We start from the raw sequence: 26,680 nt of genomic DNA, 5'->3' as shown, positions 1-26,680 counted from the left end.
TTAACTAATCATAGGTGTAGTTTTTTTTTCAGTTTTAAAGCTTTTGTGTGTAAGCCAATAAATATTTCTCCTAATGTCATTATTTTAAGGTGAAATAAGGTAATATCTATTGAGCTCATAAAGGGAGTTAATTTAGTAAAATATTATTATTCATAGATATGTCTTTGGATGAGACTAAATACAGACTTGAATTTTTAATTTTCCTTGAATGGAATGTACACATAGCTATAGGAGAACATCAGAATTATGTTGAATATTAACAACTTCATTTTTTCCATCAAAGTCTTATTGGATAATATGGGCGAGTATCAAAGCCAAATTAACAGATTTTAGGGAGTTAAGTTAAAACTCAGATTTCTATATAATACTGTATTCAGAATTTCATTTCCTGTATGTGGGTGGTTTTGCAGACATTCAGATATACAGGCTCATTCATAGATACCAGTTGATGAAGGTTAAAACAGGCACCTATAAATAATTATTACCAATGGGCTTCCCTGGTGGCTCAGAGGTTAAAGCGTCTGCCTCCAGTGCGGGAGACCCGGGTTCGATCCCTGGGTTGGGAAGATCCCCTGGAGAAGGAAATGGTAACCCACTCCAGTATTCTTGCCTGGAGAATCCCATGGATGGAGGAGCCTGGTGGGCTACAGTCCACAGGGTCGCCAAGAGTCAGACACGACTGAGCGACTTCACTTAAAAGTGCATAAGTGCTGTGAGAAAGAGTGGTGGTATGGACATTTCCTTATTATGATACCTGTTTTATGTGCATTGTTTCAGACTGACTTTCTGAACTTTAAATGTTAATGCTCATATTTTTCAAACTGAAGTCCTGAATTTTAGAAATAAGAAAATTTAGAAATTTAGAAATATGAAAGAAAATTTATTACTGAGCTTAAAATCTTAATGAGAAATTTCTTTTGTCTTATTTTTTTTCTATTGACAGGTAATGGAATTGAACTAGTTTTTTAAAGTGTAGGTATTAGTTTCTTAGATTCCAGCATTTGTCACATTCCTATCTGGTTTTATCCTATTTGCGCTATATTATATTCTTGCATTGGGGTTATGGCTGATTTAATGCCACATCATTCTTTCAGGCACGATTGGAATTAGAATTAAAAAAGACACCTAAGCTAAGAAAATTCTGGAACTTGATTAAAAAGAATGATGAAAAGATGGATCCAGAAGCAAGAGAGCAGTATGTTGCCAAAGCTTTGTTCCATGTTGGTTTGTTATGCTGAGTTGTGAGTCTTAGATGTTGCTGACTTGTTTTGTTTTTCCCTTTATGTAGTGCTTTTACAATTAAGAAGTGCTTTTACCTAGAGCATCATAGAAATACTATTTACAGAGTTTCAGTGGAGAAGCCACACATCATCATTTCTCCTTTCCCTTATCTCTGCCCCAGTCACAAGTGTTATCATTGGTCTTCCCTTTGCCTGTTGTCCATCATGGTTTGTTCATCATGGATGGGTCTCAGTTTTCTCCACAGTCTTCAGGCTGTCAGTCCAACTTTTCTTTCTTTTTCCCATTCCTTTATTCTTAACAATGACTTACACACTCCACTTTATACACTTCATTTATTCAATAAATCTAAGTGTTTATTATTTTACTGGGTACTATTATAGGTATAGGCAATATGGCATAGAACAAAATATAAACTAATTCCTGCTCTTGTGGAGTTTACATTCTAGTTGGGGGAAGCGGCTAATAACAGATGGATTTTATGATATATTATCCAGTGGTTCATGCTAAGGAAGAATATAAATGAAGTATACAACGGGTAAGGAAGCAGATGAGGGTGTAGATTATTTTAATAGTAATTATTATCAATTGGATAAAAGTCTGGTAGCAAGCATTTATGTCATCAAACAAAGTTCTATTAGTAGGAAGGAAGGGAAGAATCTGTATACTCTTAAGACAGCAGTCCTCAAACTTTTTGGCACCAGGGACCAGTTCATGGAAGACAGTTTTTCCACAGACCGGGGCAGGGAGTGGGAATGGTTTCGGGGATAATTCTCATAAGGAATTTACAACCTAGATCACAAGGTTTGTGCTTCCATGAGAATCTAATGCTGCTGCTGATCTGACAGGAGGCAGAGCTCAGGCAAGTGATGGGGAGTGGCTGTAAATACAGATAAAGCTTCACTTGCTTTCCTCCTGCTGGGCAGCCCAGTTCCTCACAGGGTTGGGGACCCCTGCTCCAAGAGGTTTGTTCCTCTCTCTCTCTCTCTCTCTCTCTCTCTCTCTCTCTCTCTCTCTCTCTCTCTCTCTCTCTCTCTCTCTCTCTCTCTCTCTCTCTGTCTCAAGCTAACTGGTCTACCTGTGATCTTGCTTTATTTACTCTGTGATTCTTCTAGCAATGATCCTTTTTTCTTTCTTCATCCTCAAGTGTTGTTTCCACTCATTTTTTCCCTCCCTCTGCTTATGTATATATGCTTAGGACTCACTTCTTGAGCCTATGATAACTTCTGACTTATTTTTTCATCCACTTAGGATAATACTCTGTTCACCCATAGATAGCAGTTGAGGTCATAGGTATGAGTAAGATTATGTAATGAAGTATATAAACTGTGAAAAGAGAGTTGAGGATAGAAGGGAAGCTTGGAGTTCTGCTGGTGATCACTGAAAATAAGAGAAACTGAAAAAAGCTGGATGTCAGAGAAACAAGTTTGGGAGTAAGGAAATGAGAGGTATGAGGACAGGAGAACAGGGTCAGAATAGGAATATCCTTTCTTTAACTTCAGACTCCAGTCTCATCTCTTCCATGATATTTTTCTAACCAACAACCCCTTAATTGGGCTACTTACATGATATCTTTGTGTTATTTGACTACTTTTTAAAAATTTAAACCCTCTCTTCCCATTACCTCAGTATGATTTAATTCCAAATTAATAAACTGTTCGTTTCTTAAACATTCCTTTCCTAACTACCTTTGCCCCTCTACTTGACTTAATTGAGGCTAACCTTTTAAGCAGTCTTCCAGACCAAGTACTAAGCCTGCAGTGCTTGCCTCTGAATGGAAACACAGTGTTTTTCATTGAAACATCAGCTCTTTTTGTAATGATTAGACTGTGTACAGTTGTTTAGAGTGTAAGTTCTATGATCAGACTTACCTAGGTTTCACACTCACCTGCTGTGTAAGTTTGGGCAAGTTACTGCGCCTCTTTGAGCCTCAATGTGAGGTCAGGACAGAATAGTACCTGTTTTGTAGGAGTGCTGTCAGCATTACATTATTTTGTATGATGTCCTTAACACAGCTCATATCCTAGTGCAGTAGGTGCTCAGTTAATGTCAGGCAGTTTGACTAATTAATGTTGGCTTGTGTTACTGATTATGTTTTATGACGTCGTCATTTTAAGTATATTTTAGTCATTTCCCTGCTTGTTATTCCCAACAGGGCTGGCATAATCATTTGTAGCTGTCCAATATGTGATTTTTGGTTTTTGAATAGTTGGCACATAATGCATCTTAAATTAGTAATGAGTAAAAAGTTGTTTTTTAAACTAATATTTAATTTTTATACATTGTAATACTCCTTAATAATTTAAGCATATTAAAGTGTGAAATTGCTCATTTCAACTACATACTTAAGTATTAGATTTTTAATGTTGAAGGCAGACTATAAATGAAATTTTGCAAACTCCTTTCTAGTCCTGACCTTTAAATCACAAGTGAAAACTTTTATAATAAGACAGAGATGCTTTCTTGACTGGTTATTAGGCCAGCAATGAGGCTCCTGTTTTCTTCATGTAATGCTGTATTTCTCTCAAAGAAGAAGCTGCTTAAATTATGGTCCCGATTTCAGAAAGAAATGAAACAATTTGAGCAGTGTAAGAAAGGCTGCTCAGCATTTAAGTTTTACTTTAGAAATAATTATTTCTCAAAAATAACTTGCTCCCTGTTTGTTATCTCTCTGATTTTAGAGCCTATCAAGAAAGAAGATTTCTTTCACAACTCATCCAGAAGTTTATCTCTGTGCTGAAATCAGTCCCGCTTTCTGGTAACGATCTTTCTTTTCTCAGCTCATTTGTGAAGTTACCATTCAGATGCCCATCTGGTATTTATATTTAGTCTAAAAACTGCTCTCCAAATGATTTTAAATTACATTGACAAGGGATTATGTCCTTCCCTTTTCAAGTATGCTACCTGTCTGAGTATTGTGACTGCCTTAGAAATTCATATCATTTAAGGGCACCAGCATGGTTATTGAAATGTTCATTTATTTAGCAGTTATTTTTGGAGCTTCCTTATAACACACAGGTTTAGATCAAGGTTTCTGGGACATGGTAAACAAGATAGTCACAGACCCTATCCACGTGGCATTTATAATTTGGTACTGAATAATGTTTTCAAGCCATATCAAATACTGTTTAGGAGGGGAAGAGGAGAATTATTTTGAGATATGAGCTATAAGATGAAATGGGAAGTATTTTCCTCCATCGTGATCCCCATGTGGAATATAAACTTCAAAATATATCACAATTATCCACTGCATATAGATACATATATGTGTATGTGTATGAGTATGAGCTTGATGTACCAAGAGGATCTAACTATATTTTGCTGGGTTGGCAAGATTGACATAAGCATCTAGTGAGTGCAAATAGGGTATTGTTTACTTAATAAAAGTATGTGTATGCTATGTATGATGTTATCATTGGTTGTTAATATTTTATTTTCTAACTGAAATGTAATCTAAGAACAGTTCAATAGGTGTACCATATTTATATGCACCAGAGGTTATACCATACATATGGATCAGAGATTGTAGCTTTGTTTAAACTAAAATACAACAATAGTGTACTTAGAAATGTTGACTTTCCCCAAGTAATAGTTTACAACTGAAAATCACACCTGTAATTCAGTGAGGAATAGATAATAATGCTACAGATGCTAATTTATGGTACCAGATTTGGGGTATAATATTACTACCAGTACTAGTATAAAGAAAAAATTGTCATATGCTTATAATCTGTCACCTAATGTTTATATATTTAAATCTTTCAGTTAAGCACCTTGAACCTGGAAAGAGGACTTAGATTTGGTTTCCTTGACACAAGTATTAATAATGAGAGCCAGTAATGTATAATAATTAGTGTCAGGTTGGGAATTCCCTGGTCCACAGTATAGGTCTTGGCACTTTCACTCCCTTGGGCCCAGCTTCAGTCCCTGCTCAGGGAACTAAGACCCTACAAGCCATGAAGTGAGGCAGCACCCCACCACCTCGAACCCTCAAAAAATTGATGTCGTCTAGAAAAGTTTGAAAGTCAAGTAAATATAACAGTATAGGGCCTGCAGAAATGTTAATGACTAACAAAGCACTTAATGTTGCCATCGTCATAATATATTGTCAGAAAACAAAATTTCTTAGATTGATCTTGAGCTTTAATCAGAATTTATTAACTTGCTGGCAAAGGAAACAACAGAGATGAAAATAGTGTGCCAGTTTAGAAAGGGCACAAAACCAGATGGTTTTTATAGTTAGAAAACAGAAAACTAATTTTTAAAAGACTGTCTGTAGTTCCATTTTGCAAGGTTATTGCAAACAACTGTCCACATCAATTGTTATAAAAGAAATTTGTGTAGGATGATTTGAAATGTCAGGGCTGCTATCAAAAGAAGGAAAAAACACACAGTACACACAAAAAGCAAGTGATAAGAATTTATTGGTGTCCAAAATTGGAATAACAGGGCTTCAGCTCGAACAACATGCCTCATAGGGCCAATTAGTGTAAAAATATGCAGCTTTATCCACCAGAACTCAGAAATTGAGTGCCAAGCATCATGTTCTAATTTTAAATAGGCCATTTCCAGTAATTTTCTCAAGCTATAAATAAAAATATGGAATACAGATTTTGCTCATTTTTAAATTTTGGACAAAATTATTTTCCTTTGCCAGTAATAAGAACAGAAGATACAGCAGAGGACCAGTTTGAATGGATTTAATTTAAAAGTCACTCGTTTAAATTCTTTAGTTTTAGCAACTGTATGACCTAGGCTGTGTCTCAGAAAACTGGATTCCAGTTCTAACCGGCCATAAATCAAATGATTTTCCTCTGGCCCTCAGTTCTCACCTGTAAGATGAAAGGCTAGTAAGATGTTCTCTGAGGTCTTTTCTAGCCGTAAAATTCTATAGTTACGTTATTTTAGGATTTGAACTATGGGCGTGTGTTACTTAAAAAAGTATTCATATTCTTTCTTCACATAAACCCTTCTATTTTCCTATGTACAACAAATGAATAAGTAGATTTAAATAAATTTAAATAAAGCATTTGTAGGACACCTTCTGTAGGTCTAGCACTGGGTTATTCACTGCTGGGAGTCCTTAGACTAAGGACCCTAAATTTTTCTCCTTTTCAATTGAAACAGTCTTGCCAGGATGATTTCAGCTGGTAAAATAACAGAACATTTTCTGACATTAGGAAAAAAATAGAGATTTGTAGTCTGAAAGTATATCATGTCACAGAGTTGTACTTATTTTGAAAACGAAAATGGCCTTAAAAATAAACACTTTAAAAATAATTTTGCAGGTCTGATTTTTAAAATGTGTCTCTGATGCAAGCTATATTTTTCATTTTCTCCTCCTTATAGAGCTTAATGTAAGGGTAAGGCCTGCCCTTTTTGAAAATATGTGAGGTCTGTACTCTGAATCATAGTTAGTCCAATTCTGATGAATGAGATAAATAACCTTATTTAAATAACTAAATAACTGCCAGTTTTAAGATATAGTACCATAGAATGACCTAAGTAAGAAAGTTTTAATATGTTTTCTCTCTTATGTCTAGATCCTGTCACTATGGACAAAGTTCATTACTGTGAAAGATTTATTGAACTTATGATTGATCTAGAGGTAAGAAGTGTACAGTGATTTTTCTGTTACATAATCATTAAGGAAGCTAATGATTATATATGCAAGATTAAACCCATGACTATATATGAAATATTTCTTTATCACCTCAAGCTGGCCTTAGTTTGTACCTATTTCAAGTGTCTTATAGAGAAGAAAGTCAAAAGTGATTGACTCTTGAAGTTTCAAGTGACTATCAAAGGGCTGTGTTTGTATTAAAAACATTATTTACTAAATCAGCATGAGTCCAGCAAGGGCAATTTATTTTCTGTCATGTTTAATTACCCCTTCATAGAGTTTTAAAAAGAGCTGAAGTCATCGGTTTATGGCCATCTTTTTAATCATCTCACTTTTCTAAGTGTGCCTAATATTGTCGATGATGAAAGATATAGCTGCTTGCTATTGTCAATTTTTAAAATTAAAATTCTTAAAAAAATTTCATGCTACTAGGTTTTTGATGCAGAGTTCAGATGCAGAGCTGGCGTAGTTGAGATTGAATTCATTTCCTTTCATTTCCTCTCCCTTTTTAATGCAGGAAGTTGAAAGAAAATCCTTTTTGTTCATTTCTTATTGGGAGAGCTAGGGTGGTTTCTAGACATGAGGATTAGAGTATTGGACTAGCTGTCATTCATGAGATCTTCATTCAGATTCAAGCTCTGCCAGAAACTATAATCTCTGAGGATCTCAATAACCTCCCCTTTAACTTGAGGGTATTTGACTAGATTAGTGGTTTCAGAACCATGTTTGTCATAGTTTCTCAGTATTGTCTTGCTGACTGTCATAGGATGATGTGGGAAGGAGATCTCCAGTTAGGGATTTTCACTCCCTTTTTTCCATTTCTAAACCTACACACAGTATATATTGGGATTTCACATAGGATTTTGTTTGAAAACTACCAGCCCAGATAGAATCTGAGATTTTTTTCTCCAGTGCTGCATTTTGTTTAGAAACATTACTACTGAGTTTACTTGTAGCATGGACTAGACCCTTTGCTTCGTGCGGTGTCTTTTGAGGGGCTGAAGGCGCTCTGTGTGTGATTAGCACCTCTGCGCGGAGTATCAGTGGACTTCACCTCTAGCTGGGAGAGCATGCAGACTTACCTGCTGTGGTGATGACTTTCTCCAGGCCCTACTCCCCACGAGACGCTGGTTTAATACCATCCTGGATGACTCCCACCTTTTGGTTCACTGTTACCTTTCCAATCTTGTTCGTAGAGAAGAGGATGGCCATCTTTTTTCCCAGGTAAGCATTTGTGTATCTGAATATACTTACTGTTTTCATTTCTAAGTTGATTTCTTCTTCCTTCGCCATGCAACTGGGAGTACCAGGGCATGGCGCAAAGTAAATTTTTGCTAAATATTTAGTTGAATGATGTAGATTCCAAATTAGTCATTTTAAAGTGAAACCAAATCTTGACGTACAAAGTGGATGCCTCCTCATGTAGGTGGCCTCTACTAATGTTATATCATCATCTTTTTTTCTCTTCTAAATACTCATTTTATTAAAACAGTAAAAATTCAGCATTATTAAAATTGAGGGGGATAGTTAATTCTAATAAAACTTTTGTTAATATGTGATGTTATCATTGGGCTAAATTATGTATGCTATAGTTCCACGTGCTCATATATTTTGATTCTGTATCAGTGACTACTGTGGACTATAAATAGATGATAAGCATTAATTTCAGGGGAAGTTATTTAAAGTCATTAAATATTAGCAAAGAGCCTAATATCTTGGCCCTCTTTCCATGAGATGATAGTGCCGGGCGGTTGGTACAGCGGAAGTGTGTACATACTTGGTCTGCTGCCTTGACTTGAAAGGCAAGTGCACTTGGTTTCCTGCTTTGTGTAGGAAGGCAGAGTAGTCAGGTTTCCCATTTCCTACAGTGTCATCCAGAAGAAAAGTCTTCTGACAAACTTCTAACACTTGCCTTTGGTGTGATCACAGCTGGAGATAATATTTTTATATATATTTACATACTGTCCTAAAAACTCTTATCTTGTGTCTGTGAGCATTCCTTTCTTTCCTATTCTCTTACTAAATTTTACCCAGTGATTGGTCACATGTATTAAAATACATTAAAATCCTAATATCAGGGAGTGGGGATAAATTGGGAGATTGGGATTGACATATACACACCACTGGGTATAGTTAATAAGAACTTACTGTTTAGCACTGAAAACTCTACTTAGTACTCTGTTATGACCTATTTGGGAAAAGAATCTAAAGAAGAGTGAATATATGTGTATGTATAACTGATTCACTTTGCTATACAGCCAAACAACATTGTAAATCAACCATACTCCGAAAAAACTTGATTTAAAAAAATCCTAATATCTGATCTGCTATAGGTTAGAATTAAGAATAATAAAAATTGGGAGCAAATGCAGCCCCAGATTCTGTTGATGCTGCCGTCACAGGGGGAAAGGAGGCCTTTATCCTGCCTTGCTATTTTTTTTTCTCAATATAGAGAAGAGTATCGCTAATTGAGAATTGCAGAATTCTGAGTGGCATAAACCCTCAGGAGTTCCCTCTAATTGTATGGGTCTATATATTTACAGTGATGTAGAGAGATTCTTTTTTTCCGTTAAAATTATTGACTTCCTTTGATTAGTTCCTTAATGTTTCTTTAGTATTGGGATTGCAGTTTTAAGTTCTTCCCTGTAGAAGTAGACCAAGTATATGAGATAGACTTAACAATTTATTCACAGTGTATACTTTATTCTCACCTAAATAAAACATTTGTACATCATCTGAAATGTTTGTAGTAGTGTTTACATTCCAGGGCTTTTCGGTACCTCTAAGAAAGTATGTGGACTTATTTATTATTTTTAATAGTGTCTGTTTTTGCCTTCTTGCTCTCATGTTTGCACAGTTTGTTAATTTAAATGTATCCTTTCAGCTTTTGGACATGCTTAAGTTCTATACTGGTTTTGAGATTAATGACCAGACTGGAAACGCTCTGACAGAGAATGAGATGACAACTATTCACTATGATAGAATTACTTCTCTCCAGGTAAGGGAAATGCATTATAGCCTTTGCATCTGTTCCATGAAGTTGTGTCATAAATAATTTAGGTTTTATATAGTACAAATAGGAAAAGTACTTATTTAATAGTATGCTCATCTTGAATTTTTAAAATATTGCTAATTTTGATGGATTTATGAAAGAGAAACGTTTCTTTTATGGTCCTCAGTCTTGAGAATCAGTATATTGATATTTGACACTCAAAAATATTAGTTATTGGGCAAATTTGGTGCATTTAAATATCAACTTTATTTTATGAAAGAGTATTTCAACTTGCCAAAGTATGTGTGCATACTTCATACATTTTAAAGATAAAGACATGTCATGGGGCTGAAATTTACCAGTGCAGCTCAGATACGCCCCCAAAGTACCTTTGTTTTTATTACTGAGCTCATTGTGCTCTTGGACTCCATTTCCTCTGGTGGAAGAAAAAGACCTTCATTTCTTAATTTAAGGTAATTAAGATCCTAAGCTTTTAAAGAGTCTTTTGCGGGGAGGGGGTGGGGACTGTGTAAAGCCACACCCAGCTTGAGTTCCGACTGTCTTTCCCCATCGGGCCCGCTCTCTCTCAGGGCCCTTGCCCTTCTGCGCGCAGTCCCAGCTCAGATGCCTTTCCTGCTCTTCTCAGAGCATCAGTGCTTTCGTCCCTCTGCCTCCGCCCTTGGAGCGACCGTGGCTGGGGTGGTGTGTGCCGTTATCTTGGCACCGGCAAGGCGCCGCGATTGGCCTCTTGGAGGCCGGTTGTCCGCCTACTGACAGGGTCCCAGGGCTTGACCTCGATGGTGCCGGAGCCCTCCTGCGAGCCGGCGCCTCCATCTTCTGGCTCGGGGAGCTCACTTGCAGGCTTGACGCAGGCTCATTCCGCCGTTGTCTGTGGCGGTCGCATGGCAGGCCTTACCCGTGGCCTTGGCAGCCTCTGGGCAGTCCTCTGCAGGGGACTTCAAAACCTGTGGGTCTTTTCCCTCGGCATCAAGGACTGGAGGTGTTACCTCTCACACACGGAATCAAATCAGCATGGCGCTGCTCTTTCTGTTTTCCTGCAGCTTGCCCCATGCTGGTTGGAGGTGTCGGCCTGCGAGGGCCTCCTCCCTGAGCGCCGGAGTCCAGCAGGGCGCATGCGCACTACGCCGTAGGCCCCCTCAGACTCCTCTTCCGTGGGAGTTGCCCTGAGACTTCCTTTTAGTTTTGTTAAGCCAGTTCTTAATCATAAAGCGTTTTGTTTTGTTTTCTGTCTTTTCCCGTCAGTGAAGCTGGCCTTCCTGGCTCTTATCATCTATATTCAAAATGTGACTTTAGAAATCAAAAACTGCACATTGCCTCTGGTTTTACACCCTTGCCAGAACAATTCTGTTTTCTTTCCTGTTGTATCTAGTGCTTTTGAACAAGGCAGAGATCACGTTGCAGAAGCATACAAGAAAGAGAAGTGCATTAATATTTTTAAAAAATATTTTTTCTGTTAGGCAGTAAGTTGTTATATGTAGGCATTACATTTTTTTTTTTCCTGTTCTTTTCTAGAGAGCTGCTTTTGCACATTTCCCTGAGCTCTATGATTTTGCTCTCTCAAATGTGGCAGAAGTAGATACTCGGGAATCCTTGGTCAAGTTTTTCGGACCTCTTAGGTAAGGCAGTATGAAAGGACAACTGGATTTTAATTTTCTTTATTTGCTTTTAGTTGTTTTTGGACTGTTTTATGTGATGTTATTTGTTGCACTACTATTTATTGACAGTTAAAACTAGCTTCTCTCTAGCTTTTCTTATCTTTGGGTTACTTAAATATAATTATACATCTCTCTTTTTTGTAAAATTTATATCTTTATCTTTTAAAAAAATTTTTTCTTTGTCTAGCTTTCTTTTTTATATTTTTTTATAACTTATACAGTTTTCCTAGGTTATAGGGTTTGAACCTAGGTAATTGGTTGTCTGATTTCTGAGCCCTAATTTTTTTTTTTTGAGGAGTAATAGACATAAAATATTTTATTAGTATCATATGTATAATGTAATGATTTAATATTTATATTTATTGTGAAATTGATCACTGCAAGTCTAGATAGCATTCATCTTTAAGCATGTAGAACTTTATTGGTCTTGTAATGAGGACTCTGTTAAGATACGAATTCTACCCAAATTGATCTGTAGATGTAAGTATATTCCAGTCAAAATCTCAGCAGGAAATTTTATAGAAGTTGCCAAGCTTTCTCTAAAACTAATATGGAAAAGGCAAAGGAACTAAGATAGTCAAAACCATTTTTGAAAAAAACAAAGAGGATTTCCACTACCTAACTTCAAAACTTACTATAAAGTCACAGTAATCAAGACATTGTGGTATTGAAAACAGGGTAGACATAGATCACTGAAATAGAATCGAGTGAAATAGATCACACATGTATGATTAGTTGGTTTTTGACTCAGGTGACAAGTCAACTCAATGGGAAAAGGCTAATTTCAACAGTGGTGCCAGAACAATTGGACATCCATATGCAAACTATGAAACTTGACCAATTCCTCATATCATATACACAGATTAACTCTATAAATCATAGGCATAAATATCACAATTAAAACTTACAAGAAGTATAGGAGAAAATCTTTGTCATTGTGCTTTGTGCAAAGTTTTCCATAGATAGCAAAGCACAGTCCATAAAGGAAAAAGACTGATAAATTGGACTTGGTCAAAATTTGAAATTTCCATTTGAAAGACATTGTTAAGAGGATGAAAAGAGAAGCCCCATACTACTGGCTAAATTCATATCTGATAATGGACTAGTATCCAGACAGCTTTGAACACAGTAACAAGAAAAAATGGCTGTAGATATGAACAGATACTTCACCAAAAAAAATATATAGATTTCAGTGAGTCTATAGAAAGGTACTAGTATCATTTGGCATTATTAGTTATTCAGGAAAAGCAAACTTAAATCAAAATGAGATACCACTATAGACCTTATTAGAATCCTTTATAAAAGCAACAAGGTATTGACTCTTAACAAAGATGTGGAACAATTGCAATTCTTATATATTGCTGATGAGAATTCAAAGTGGTAGTGCCACTTTGGAAAAAATTTGATAGTTTCTTACACAGTTTAGCATGCACTGACTCTTTGATCTGGTGTTCTCAGACATACCCACGAGAAATGGAAACTTAGATTCAGAGAAAAATCTGTCCAGAGATTTATATAGTAGCTTTATTCATAGTTGTCAAAACTGTTATTTTCATTGAAGCGACAGGTTTATTATTGATCAGATTTTTTGCTCTTATTCAAATCTGAATAACCATAGGTTGTCAGTCATTCATGCAAGTAAAACATGTGTGCAAAGGATATACCTCCCGTTCTGTCACACAGAATTTCTAAAAAACAGATACTCAAGTCCAAATTTAATAACATTAATAAATCTTTGCTGTTTCATCATGGACATTTTAAAAATAGATTAAAAAAAAAAAGACTGTGGCAGCAGGAATGCCATGACCACTCACAGCACTGGATGGTGCCACTTCCTTGATCCAGGCCGCCAGCTTTACCCACCGTCACATTTTCCTGTCACTGTACAAGTAAAGACAGTGGGAAAAAAGCCTGAATAATGTCTTGGTATTAATATGAAAAAATGTCCTTGAAGCCTCCCTGAAAAGATCTAAGGACTATGAGAGGTTTACAGAAGACTTTGAGAAGTCTGTGTTATAAGTTTAGTATTCATATCTGATTTCATATATTTTTTCCCTGTAAAATTACTTTTCAAAAGTGAAGTTATAATTGTAAGACAATATTCTGATCTCAATATTTTTATTCTGCAGTTCCAATACCCTCCACCAGGTGGCATCATACCTCTGCTTGTTACCAACCCTTCCTAAAGCTGAAGACACGACTTTTGATAAAGGATTTCTTCTAGAATTGTTGGTAAATATTAGTGTTCCTTGAATTATGCATGTTTTTCCTACTTTTTTGAATCATTCTTAAAGATATAGGTTGGTAGAGAGATTTTTTTCTGGGCTAAAAAATTGGTAGATTCTCTTACCTGGTTTGGATCATATCAGCATTTGATTTTGTCAGATTTCTTTTTAATCTCTTAGATTACTTTTTTCAAGTCTCTTACCTCTTAAAACTGCTTTCTGGTGTGGATTCATTCCATGCAGACATTTGTGAGCAACATCTGTGTCAAGCACCGGATTAAAGACTCTGGGGATACAGAGATGACCGACAGCATTTCTGCCTTTAAGTGATCACAGTTACATTCACACACACACATACATGGATAATACACATATATATTCATATAATTTATCTGTTTATTTTTCATTTCATTACTTAGATATAGCACCTTGAATATTAAACCATACTTTTATCACTAGAGAATTCATGAATGTTTAGAAATGGAGAAAATTATCACTTTCTCAGTCATTTTGGGAAATGAGTCTTAGTTTGAGCATTAACTTAAGCTTTTTGTGAAGTTTTATTTTTTTTTTTAGTGCAGTTTTAGGTTCACAGCAAATTTGAGGGAAATGGATATACCTTACTTTTTAAACTTCCATAAGATATTTCCAAAAGAGGATAATTATTTAACCATATCCTACCATGAGTATCTAGGTTGTTTGCAATGTTCACTCTTACAAATAATAATGCAGTCCTAATACAGGCCTCTTTGTGCTCAGATGTGGACCTTTAGGAGAGTTATCTAGAAGTGACATTATTTGATTGAAGCGTGTGCTTATTTAGAAGGTAAAAGATGCAGCCTGACTGTCCTTCAGAAGCTGTATGTTCCCATCAACAGTGTGTTAAAGTCTGTCTCCTTCAGCTCTTTTCAGCATTGGGTATTATGAGTGTCCCAGTTTTGCCAGTCTCATGGGTTTTTTCTTTTTTTAAAAGCTTGTTTTAATTCTTTGTTTCCTGCTTACTATAAGATTGGGTTGTCTTTTGTATGTTTCAAACATGTTTTTATACCTGTATAAACTTACACTGCATGGAGGTGTGTTGTACATATCTTTTTTTTACACATAATAATAGGCAAATGGCTTTGAGATGTATTTCAAGTTAATATAAGGTTTAAAACACAGTTCCTAACTGTAAAGAGGAAGATGATATGCTTGTTTTTGGGTAGTAACAGGAAACTATTTGTAGCAGGTGTTTTAAGCCTGGTGACAGGTGTTTAATGCCATTTGGAGAGAAATTCTTGGGAAGGGTTTTAAATTAACCAAGTATGGAGAATACTTTTTATCCATATATTCACTTGGATGAATTGTGTGTCTTGGGTCACTTTCTTTGCCTTCCTTCTTACAAGTCACTTTTCATTGTCTCTGACTGAAAGTGCTTTCTAAAAATTCCTTGTCCTATTTTCTGACAATGTAAAATCTTCTCTGGTAAGTCAGGTTTTGGAGATTAATAATAAATCCTTACTATAGAAAGAAATGAGGATTTTTCATGGACCTTTCTAATGGAAAATTGGTTTGAGTATAAAATTGATCCTGTCTATGCTTTTTAGGGTCTTACAGCTAAAATTTCATCCTTAAAATTTAAATAGTTATGTGAAAAGAAAACAGTTTTAAAAATTTATAGTGCTATATCATTATCTTTCATTTTCTCCCTCTCTTAAAACATTTTCACAGGCTTTGAATTCTGCTAATATCCAACCAAATTATAATTAAAAATTAGGATATGCATATTCTTTACATGATAGCATGGTATCTTCTTTTCTACAACAATAATATCTTTACTGAAAAGAATGTGACAGGTTTTTCAAATATTATTTTAGCATCTCTTAACTAGGTTACAAACTTATTTCTATATTTGAGATAGATCTCTAAAATACTAACAATGGAGGGGTACATAGAGGTCATTAAGTCCAGCTCTCTCTCATTTTACAAATACTGAAGCCAAGTTATTAATAAACTTACCCAGATTGTTTAACCAGTTAGTACAAGAATGAAAACCATAGCCTAGAACTTAGGGCTCCCATTTTGTTCTTGTATTAATGAGTGCTGTATGCTATAGCATTATCTTTTTTAAGGTCTCAGCATGTGCCAAGCTCTTTGACACTGTTTTACAGGATTCCATTTCATTTTTATAGGAAACCTAAGAGGGGAGTTAATCTGTTTTATTGAAAAGGAAATTAAAATCAGGGAGTTTGCAGTAACTTGCCCAGCATCTACATAGCCCGTAAGTAGAGGTGCTGGGAGTTAAACTCAGATCTGTTGAATTCCAAAGTTCATCATAATCAGCACCTCTTTCATATTTGATTTGTGGAGAACATGGAAAAAGGAACAAACATCTCTTGTTAAGTTTTATGAAAATTGTGAAACTTCTCATTCCATACGTCATGGTGAATTTTTTAATAAGTTATTTTGATTAAAAAGATGTTTCTGACTTTGATCCTAAACTTGATTCTTTTAGGTATCTCGTCATGAGCGTCGAATTTCTCAGATTCAGCAGTTGAACCAGATGCCTTTGTATCCAACTGAGAAGATCATATGGGATGAAAATATTGTCCCAACTGAATACTATTCTGGGGAAGGTATGATAATGAAGTACAGCATTTAGATGTAACGTGAAAGTTAGTGTGGAAGTCATCATATGTACCTGAACATACTTCTATTTGCTGTATCAGTCAGTTCAGTTCAGTTGCTCAGTCGTGTCCGACTCTTTGCAACCCCATGGACTGCAGCACGTCAGGCCTCCCTATCCGTCACCAGCTCCCGGAGTTTACTCAAACTCATGTCCATTGAGTCGGTGATGCCATCCAACCATCTCATCCTCTGTCATCCCCTTCTCCCGCCTTCAGTCTTTCCCAGCATCAGGATCTTTTCAAATGGGTCAGTTCTTTGCATTAGATGACCAAACTATTGGAGTTTCAGCTTCAGCTGAATATGAATTAATTCCAGTGAATATTCAGGACTGATTTTCTTTAGGATGGACTGGTTGGATCTTCTTGCAGTCCAAGGGACTCTCAATAGTCTTCTCCAACACCACAGTTCAAAAGCATCAATTCTTTGTGCTCAGCTTTCTTTATAGTCCAACTCTCACATCCATACATGACTACTGGAAAAACCATAGCTTTGACCAAACGGACTATTTGACTATTACTTTGTTGGCAAAGTAATATCTCTGCATTTTAATATGCTGTCTAGGTTGGTCATAATTTTTCTTCCAAAGAACAAGCGTCTTTTAATTTCAGGGCTGCAGTCACCATCTGTGATGATTTTGGAGCTCAAAAAAATAAAGTCTGTCACTGTTTCCACTATTTCCCCACCTATTTGCCATGAAGTGATGGGACCAGATGCCATGATCTTCATTTTGTAAATGTTGAGTTTTAAGCCAGCTTTTTCACTCTCTTCTTTGACTTTCATCAAGAGGCTCTTTAGTTCTTTCTCGCTTTCTGCCATAAGGGTGGTGCCATCTGCATACCTGAGGTTATTGATATTTCTCTCAGCAATCTTGATTCCAGCTTGTGCTTCATCCAGCCCAGCGTTTCTCATGATTTGCTCTTCATACATTAGGGTAATTTTCTGGTACCCTCAGGTGCAACTGTAGAAGCTAGAAACTATTCAGTGTTTTGAATGCTTAGCATTAAGAATTTTTATTAAATTTAAGCGTTCCCTAATGAATAGTGGTGTGTGTGTGTGTGTGTGTGTGTGCGCGCGCACATCATGCTGTATAAAATGTGCCCATAAAGCTGTGTTTTAAGGAGACCTAATAATGCTATAGATGTAACTTTAGTTATGTCACTGGAAATGTATTTTGGGGTTCTTCTTTTTTGACCTTTTGATGTAGGTGCTGGGTGCTTGGTTATTTATTATCCAAGGTAAATAGTGTTACATGAGGGTAATAGAAAGAATATTATTCACTAATATTGTCAGAGAAGGGAAAGAACTTCAGGAATAACATAAAGTCAATGCCTTATCCTTAAAGTCTATCAGAAAGGCAAAGGTTCAGAGCACAGTGGTGATCACTGAAGATAGAGTTATGTAATATAATATGCTAATTCAGTTTCCTTGGTAAATTTGGTCATGGGCTGTGTTTATAGTAGCATTATTTACTTTGAGATTTGCCAAATGTAAATTAGGTGTGTAAAGAAAGAATTTTTTAGAACCCTTGTGTCAGTTCTTTTAAGTATCTTTAAGCACTATTTAGAAGCACTGTTTGCATATGAGTCATAGATGTACAGATTACCTGTATTAATGAAATTCATCCTTTATTCCCAATCTTAATATATGGCATTTGTTAACTTGGTTTCAGTTTCTGTATGGAAACAAAAATAAGACCTTTTCCAATATGCTGTATTTTAAACACTGTTAAATTAGGTTCTTAACAAATTTGTGGTGCCTTTTTTATATATATATATAAAGCAGATGTCTGATTAAGAAAAAAAAAAATTCAATATGGACGTTATTTTCCTTTTCAGGTTGTCTTGCTCTTCCCAAGTTGAATTTGCAGTTTTTGACTCTTCATGACTACCTTCTAAGGAACTTCAATCTCTTCCGCCTAGAATCAACGTATGAAATTAGGCAGGACATCGAGGATAGTGTCAGCAGAATGAAGCCATGGTTAGTAAATTGGTTCCACTCGCAACAAAGAGATGCAAACAGTGGCTGACATACTTCTGTCAGAAACCTCACACGTATTTAGAAATAATACATCTGGCGTGAAGATGTACTTTAAAATATGAAATATTTACTCTTTGAGAAATTCTTCAATGTGAATTGGATATATCCAAAATACTAAAATAGAAAATAAGTTTCTGGGTACTTGGGAGTGAGACTGAGGGAAAAGCAGGAGAGATCATTGCTCTGGGAGGTGGGGTGGGAGTGGGAATAAGTCGGGCGATAGTTAAAGGGTAAAGAGGGAAGGGGATGGGCTGGCCAGCAGGCGTGCACTCGGCAGGGCAGTTTACGTCCTGGGAGAAGCTTATGATAACGGGGTGTTCTGTTACCCCAACTGCTCTTGCGGCTGTCACCACTAGTCTCGGTCAGCCTCTCTAAAGGACCTGGCAGGAGATGAGGGGCATAGCTGAACTTTGCAGAGAGTGCAATATTAGAAGATCTTCCCTGGCCCTCCCTCCATAGGTTGTCTTAAAGAGACGGAATCGTCAGCCCGCACTTTTAGGGCCTGTTTTGTAGGTTCCGTTATTTGAGGAACTTTTCTGGCCCAGACTCGACTTTCCACCTGCTAGCTTCCGTCTGGAGCTCCTTTAGCTAAGAAAAGCCTTTCATTCTGTTGTAGGCAGTTCTGCATTATAAGACCTGTGAAGATTAGTTTTGCTTTTCAGACTTGACTGACTTTGGGTAAATGATCTTCATTCACTGTTGCATTTGAAGTATGAAATTATTACTGGTGATAAGTTACATATCACAAATGACTGAAAATGAGTAAATGAATTCTGTAAAATGAATTTTCATCACATTAGTGTCATACCATGCAGACATATATATAATTATACTGCATTCTTTGTGAAAAGCTTAATGTGTTTTAAATGTGAACTGATTCAGGTATCCCAGGCCTCTCTCCTGACTAATTACAGAGAGCTGCATGGACTCTGTGATTATGATCCATTTTTTTTCACTTCCATATTTTATTTCCTACACAGTTCTATTTTTTAATTAATTATTATGTGGAAAGTTATTCTGGGTGAGACTATAAAACACAGCATAAAATATTTTGACTTAATAATCAGTTGAGTCAGTGGGCAGGCCAGCACTGTGAAATTTGTATACCCTCTGGCTGATCATCTCTGCCCACAGCTTTGCTGAAATTACTGCCCATTGTTTGGACCCCGGGGGAGTGCTTGATCAGAAAGCTGCCTTACAATTTATGGCTACCTTGCACTTAATATGTTCAGATTCTGGACCAAATTTTGATCATTTTGCAAAATAGGGACTTCATAGCTAGCAGTTCATCAAGTAGAATGCACTTACACTTTACTTAAATGCCAAATAAAGCAATAATACTTAGAGTTCTTATGGTCTATTAGTAAAGTAATTTTTTTAGCTTACATTATTTTCTGTGAGTAGAACATATGTCTTTTTGGAGATAACTTCTGATAGTAAGTTTTTCTAAATTTTGAAAAATTTATTTTTCTGCCCATCATTGAAAACTGTTAAAACTAATGAGATCTAAAAGGGTGGGTCTTCTTTCTGTTTCATGTCTTGAAGGAGGAAAATTAGAGGCATTTTTACTCATTTCACAGTTCTAATCATCTTTTCAGCCTGTTGAAACTACTGAGCAGTATAAGAGGATGTGCTTGTGAGGGTCAGAAGTCTGTACTTTTTTAATACCTCATGTTGCAGGTAGATTTTATAAAGAGGGAAGGAACTGGAGAGAGTAGATTAGTGGTTGCTTGGGAGTAGGAACAGGATTGACTGCAAGTGGGTGAGGGGTATCTTTTAAAGCATGATGAAAATGTTCTATAATTGGATTGTGGTGATGGATGAACAACTTTATAAATCTACTGAAAATTACTGAATTACACATTTACAATGAATGAATTTTATGGTCTATCAGCTATATTAAAGTAAAGTTGTAAAGAATAGAGAAGGTGATAGAAAATTATTACAGAAGCTTTATGTTCAAGGTAATGCCTTTTTAGGGGGCTTTCTTGGTGGCTCAGATGGTAAAGAATCTGCCTAAAATGCAGGAGACCCAGGTTCAGTTCCTGAGTCTGAAAGATCCCCTGGAGAAGGGAATGGCAGTCCGCTCTGACATTCTTGCCTGGAGAATTCCACAGACAGGAGCCTGGAGGGCTAGTCCATGAGAGCGCCAAGTAGAACATGCCTGAGCAACTAACACACACACACACATTGCGTTTTAGAAATTGTGTCAGTACTAACCAAGTCATTGGAGTAGCAAACTTTATTTTTAATTAGTTTCACTCTTTGATGTCATGTAGTTTTGCAATTTTTTGTTATTTACAAAAGCCTTAGGATATTGATTTTCTTTGTCTTGGTAAGCATGTTTTTAGGCAGTACTTTCCAACTTTGGAGTGTTGCTGCAGTTTTTAATATTACAGAGTTCCCAAATACACTGTTTAATGTAAGAGCTAAAGCACTAATATAAGAAGAAATAATGAGTATTTACATGTTAGTGGTTCTCGTTATTAGACCTAGCTTGATTATTCCCCACACTCCCATTCATGGCAGTATCTTTTCAATATCTTAAATATTGTCCCCTAAAGAAATCATTTGCATAGATATCATTTGCTTATCTTTAGTTTTTTTAAGTCTAATTTGTTCTAAAGCATTTTGAAACACCTTTTAGAAACATCCCCTGATGGCTCAGATGGTTAAGAATCTGCCTACAGTGCGAGAGACCTGGGTTCAATCCCTGGATCAGGAAGATCCCTTAGAGAAGGAAATGGCTACCCATTCCAGTACTCTTGCCTGGAGAATTCCATGGACAGAGGAGCCTGGCAGGCTATAGTCCATGGGATCACAAAGAGTTGGATACAACTGAGCAACTATCTATAGAGGGAGAAAGGGCAAAATATAAAACTGAATGCTGGATAATTTTATTCTTTAACAAAATGGCTCAGCTCTTACATATATAAATTACATGTTTTTCTTAAGATTTCCATATTATTGTTAGGGCTCAAATACTAGCTAAACATGTAATTTTAGTTACTAGTTTAACTTGTCCGAAAGTTGGGCAAAGTTATTTCTTGTTTGAGTAATCATCTGCTTCTGCTTTTTAGGCAATCAGAGTATGGCGGTGTGGTGTTTGGTGGCTGGGCACGAATGGCCCAACCCATTGTGGCATTCACAGTGGTTGAGGTTGCTAAACCCAACATAGGTGAAAACTGGCCAACCCGAGTTCGTGCGGATGTTACCATCAATCTGAATGTCAGAGATCACATCAAAGATGAATGGGAAGGTAATTCTGTATTTCAAGAAGTGGTTACCTCTTGTCTTTTACTTTATAGACTTTTGCTTAGAGCATTAGCAAGAACACATATACTAACTATTGCCCTTTTAAGTGTACTAAATTTTATCTTTAAAGTTTGGCTTAAAAAATGGCAATTGATTTATAATTATTACTAGTAAAAACACCAAGGATCATACAGAATAGTAATTAAATAACCTTAATACTTTACTAAAAAGCATAAAATAGCATGCATACAAGAGTGTTTTAAAAATTGCAGTTGGCAGAGCTGAGAGGAGAGCATTTTAAATGTTAAAATGTGTCAGAAATGGCTTGTAAACTGATTTAAATTGGCATTTTTCTATTCCCAGCTGTCTGTGACAGCTCTCACTACCCTGTTATGAGAAACCGGAGCTGGTGGGCTTTATCGCCTTCTACCTTTGTGGCGTGCCAGAAAGAAAGGGATAGTCTCTTAATGGATCAGTTTAAAGAAATTACTGCTCTCGATACAGCTGTTTGTAACTTCAGGGACTGCATGATACATTTGTCAAGTAATTTTGAAGGAATCCAGCAACAGAGCTTGCCAGATGTTTAACAAATGGCCACAGTAGTGGGTAGAGTTTGTGACAGATTGTTTTTATGACTCCTGTATCCCTCAAAACTGTTCCAATCTGGCACATTTCACATCTAAAATAATGTATACTTTTGTTATTGCTGAACTGTGAGAGAGGCATTCAGTTGCTGAGGAAGGTCTTACATTTATTCTCCTTAGAGCTTGAGGAGGTATTAAGATAAATACTGTTTTACATAGTAGGTAATGAACTGAAGTAACTTATTGGCTACCCCTAGAAGTACTAGTGATACCTGGAAATAAAACTTGGGGGGGAAACAAAGACCCTTTGTAGAGATATATAGACAAGCTCTCATTATGATGTTAAAGGGGAACGGGGTTCTTTACCCCAAACCCCTTGGGAACCGCTTACTTCCATTACTTTGGAGACTGCTAATCAGAAGGCCATCAAGTCATCTTATTTTTTTTTTTTTAATGGACCTCTGGCAGATGAGAAATAGAATGGGTAAATTTTGATGGGCAAGATAGGAAACAATAGGCTATTGTGGGATGAGTGATTTATTTGTGGGATGAGTGATTTATTTGGGGCAGTGGTCCCCAGTCTTTTTGGCACCAGAGACAGGTTTCGTGGAAAACAGTATTCCCTGAATGGTAGTAGGGGGATGGTTTGGGGATGATTCAAGCGCGTAACATTTATTGTGTACTTTTTTTCTATTATTATTACACTCTGGTATATAGTGAAATAATTATATGACTCACCATAATGCAGAATCAGATCATCAGGCATTAGATTCTCGTAAGGAGCATTCACCATAGTGAGGTTCACAGTCCTATGAGAGTCTAATACTGATCTGGCAGGAGGCGGAGCTCAGGTGGTGCCTGGGAGATGGGACCCCAATAGGGGCATGGTGGGTAGAAGAGTATTTTCTGGGAAGCCAGAGCCAAAATGCAGGCCCTTTATTGGTTCCAGATAGAGCAACCAAATAAAAAATGAGAGAGAAGTTCTGTAAACAGTAATGAGCATTGTCCTATAAAAAAAAAAAGTTTTGCGGAAATGAAGCTAAATACTATAAAAGATCGTTGTCTCTTCAAGAAAGTATGAAGCTCAGGTCATTCTCTTCTCCGTTACCCCATTTAAAATACAGAAACAGAATTAATGAAACTGAAATATCTAGAAGACAGGGCCAGGATGGAGTAAATGCAAATGGTTGAAAGAGTTGAGATTATTGTAATACAAGTATTTTTAATGTGGACTGAAACATCCCACGTGATCCCTCTGTGAAGCAAAAAAGTGACATTGGTAGAGACAAAATTGCTTCTCAGGCCCAACTGTTTGACTCGAAGACTTGGAGGTTTCAATGAGTTGTGTGCATCAGAAGTTATATAGGCAGTGCAACTCACATAGTAGATCATTTCCCCTTTGTTTTCATTGTTCTCCTGCTTCATTGCCTAGAATTTGTTGGGAAATAAGCAATCAATTCATTATTAGGAGTCAGTTATTATTTCTAGCACACTTGAACCGTATTCCATATTGAAGCCACCAGAATGGTGCTAATAGTGTTAGCCACACTCACATTTGCTGATGTGATTGAGTTGTTTATCTTGTTACCAAGGTTATGAGCAAGCAAAATGTTTATGTTTGCATTCATACTATACAATAACTAATAAAAAATGAATGAGAAAAAAAATGACATGTAGCATTACATGCTGTGTGGTCTAAATAAAAATCCCTCATCTTCCAGTATGTTTGCTTTTAATAGAGTTGGGACTCTTATTTAAAATCCATTATTTGAGCTAATGAATGGGAAACTACGGACTTTGGCACAAGTCGCCTGTTTCTTGACATTTGCTTATGAAAATTTCAGTATTTGCCAACTGAAGCAACATATATTTGGCTGTCTCCTCAAGATGCTGTCTGTAAACAGTGCTTTCATGCCTTGATGAATTATTCTAGGGTTGACCTATTCTGGTGAAATGCAGTTAGACCATTGTTGAAATGACACTGATGGATAGTTTTAAACTGATGTTATAAACCTGCTAAATATGATATAGATACCAGCCATATTTTTGTTTACTTATTAAGAATGTTAGAAATAAGAAAGAAGAACTCCATCTAATTTTGGAGTTGTAACATGATCTAGAGGACTTATCCAGTAATGTATATATGGCATAAATTTTCTCATTTTAATGTAAAGAGAAACTTTTATTTAATTATTGCTGTCAAACATTGAGTATTAAAGGTATAGGAAATTATAATTATGTTACAAAGTAAATATAATCATTGATCATCTCTGCTATTTTAAATGTTTTTTATATCTTTTCCAAAGATAAAAGGAAGAGAATTTACCAATGGAAGACAGAAAGCAGCAGCATTCTAATAAGTGAAAATGTGTTTGATGTTTTACTAGGCCTTCGGAAGCATGATGTATGCTTTTTAATTACTGTGCGTCCCACAAAACCTTATGGCACCAAGTTTGACCGAAGAAGACCTTTTATTGAGCAGGTTGGCCTAGTTTACGTCAGAGGCTGTGAAATCCAGGGCATGCTAGATGATAAAGGGCGTGTCATTGAAGACGGTATGAGGATTTTTATTTTTGAAAGTGTATGTGTACATAATGATAAATTTCTTTGCCTTTTTGCATCCTAGGTAATTTTTTAGTTGTTTTATATACTAAATCAGCACAAAGGATTATATATATAGAAATGTGTAGGGTACCTACCACCCAGTTTTAGAGATAAATAATATGGTTTCTGGACTTCTGTATTACATTTTGGGCAGGCTCTTTTGAAATTGCCTATATTTAAAACTCTTCCTTTTATGATACTTTATTGCTTTTAAAAACCTCTGAATACCTCCTATAGTTGTTCACTGATATATTTTCTTAATTTTTCCTTTTTAAGTTTCACTGATCTGATTCATGATAGCACTGGCTCATAAATGGAAACAACACTGTCCTGTGATTTAAAATACATGGTGGTATCTATGATATCATATGACTGGGGTAGGGAGGCAATGGTCAGCTATTAATGTTTGATGGATGGGGCCAGGGATGTTAAGTACCTAAGCAGAACTGTCTTCTAGAAGGAATTATCTTGCCCAAGATGCCAGCATAACCCTATTTAGAAACATCTCCTTGGGGATTCCTTGGTGGCTCAGTCAGTAAAAAATCTGCTTGCAGTGGAGGAAACCCAGATTCAATCACTGGGTCAGGAAGATCCCCTGGAGAAGGAAATGGCAACCCACTCCCATATTCTTGCCTGCAAGAGGAGCCTCACGGGCTACAGTCCACGGGGTCGCAAGAAGAGTTGGACACAGCTGAGGCAACTAACATATTCACACACACACAGAAGGAGCTATGAGTAACTGACTCAAGTAAAGTTCTTTGGCTTGTAAGGTGCCTATTCTAGTTGAGGGCATCAACATCACAGGATTGTTCTGGGAAGAAATAGTAACAATTTAGAGAAAGGAGAAAATCCTTTCAGCTTGGAATTTGAAATGGATGAGTGGAAGTCATTCTAGTTGGAGGAATGGCTTGCAGTTAAGTCTGAATACTTTACTCATCATTTCTAGAAAAGGAATACTGCTAACTTACTTTGATATTTGAAATGTATATATTTCATTTAACAAACTTTAAAAAAAAATGTCTAGGACCTGAACCCAGACCCAGTCTTAGAGGAGAATCAAGGACTTTTAGAGTGTTTTTGGATCCAAATCAGTATCAACAAGATATGACCAATACTATACAAAATGGAGCAGAAGATGTGTATGAAACTTTCAATGTAATAATGAGAAGAAAACCAAAGGAAAATAACTTTAAGGTAACTTGTGGGCTATATAATTAAAAGTACTGTGTCTTCATTTGAATAACTTTTAAGACATAACTACACAGATACTAGGTTTAAAAAGATTTAAAATCATGATCACTGCTTTTGTTTTGATTTTAAACAGATCTCTTAAATTCTTAACTTATAGATTAAATCTGAAATAAATTTATTTGCTAAATCTTATTTTGTCTTTTGATGAGACTAAGAATTTTAGGTAGAGGTTAGTGCAAGAAAATAAGTGTGATTAACATACACTATCTTGTTATTTCATTATCTTGTTGGATGTATAGCATTTATAATATAAAAATATCTTTTTTTATTCTTTGAAATTAATTGCCTTACCTTCTGATTTTCATATGTTGCATAGATCACTTTGTTGAAATAATTATTGGAAAGTCTAAGAATCTGCCTTGACTTTTAGTAATTACTTTTGACTATGTATTGACTATTACAGGGACCTCTTATTGTAGTCCTAATTGTTTCATTCTGAAATTTAGACATTTCATTTTTATCATTGTTCATTTATTTTTTATTTCTTATCTCTAGCAGTGCTAATTTTAGTATTTCTCAATTGTGGT

The 26,680-nt window shown here is 36.1% G+C and overlaps 1 protein-coding gene and 1 non-coding gene across 3 annotated transcripts in view; both read left to right on the top strand.

Moving 5' to 3' along the window:
- Window positions 1-26,680, top strand: part of AQR (aquarius intron-binding spliceosomal factor) — a 97,466-nt gene that overhangs the window by 35,730 nt on the left and 35,056 nt on the right. For both annotated transcript variants that reach the window (XM_020879116.2, XM_020879115.2), the window contains exons 9-20: window positions 1,095-1,195; window positions 3,921-3,997; window positions 6,783-6,847; window positions 7,970-8,086; window positions 9,747-9,860; window positions 11,388-11,491; window positions 13,660-13,762; window positions 16,250-16,370; window positions 18,258-18,399; window positions 21,540-21,718; window positions 24,686-24,853; window positions 25,927-26,096. In XM_020879116.2, the coding sequence (XP_020734775.2) occupies window positions 1,095-1,195; window positions 3,921-3,997; window positions 6,783-6,847; window positions 7,970-8,086; window positions 9,747-9,860; window positions 11,388-11,491; window positions 13,660-13,762; window positions 16,250-16,370; window positions 18,258-18,399; window positions 21,540-21,718; window positions 24,686-24,853; window positions 25,927-26,096 (1,461 nt within the window). The remainder of the gene's footprint in view (window positions 1-1,094; window positions 1,196-3,920; window positions 3,998-6,782; window positions 6,848-7,969; window positions 8,087-9,746; window positions 9,861-11,387; window positions 11,492-13,659; window positions 13,763-16,249; window positions 16,371-18,257; window positions 18,400-21,539; window positions 21,719-24,685; window positions 24,854-25,926; window positions 26,097-26,680) is intronic.
- On the top strand, window positions 495-566 carry TRNAW-CCA (transfer RNA tryptophan (anticodon CCA)). Its single transcript has one exon. It is a non-coding gene; the product is annotated as a tRNA-Trp (tRNA).

Source organism: Odocoileus virginianus, chromosome 6 (genome assembly GCF_023699985.2).
Source record: "Odocoileus virginianus isolate 20LAN1187 ecotype Illinois chromosome 6, Ovbor_1.2, whole genome shotgun sequence".
NCBI lineage: Eukaryota > Metazoa > Chordata > Mammalia > Artiodactyla > Cervidae > Odocoileus > Odocoileus virginianus.
The sequence above is the reverse complement of the archived record's forward strand: the minus strand, read 5'-3'. Positions and strand labels throughout refer to the sequence as shown.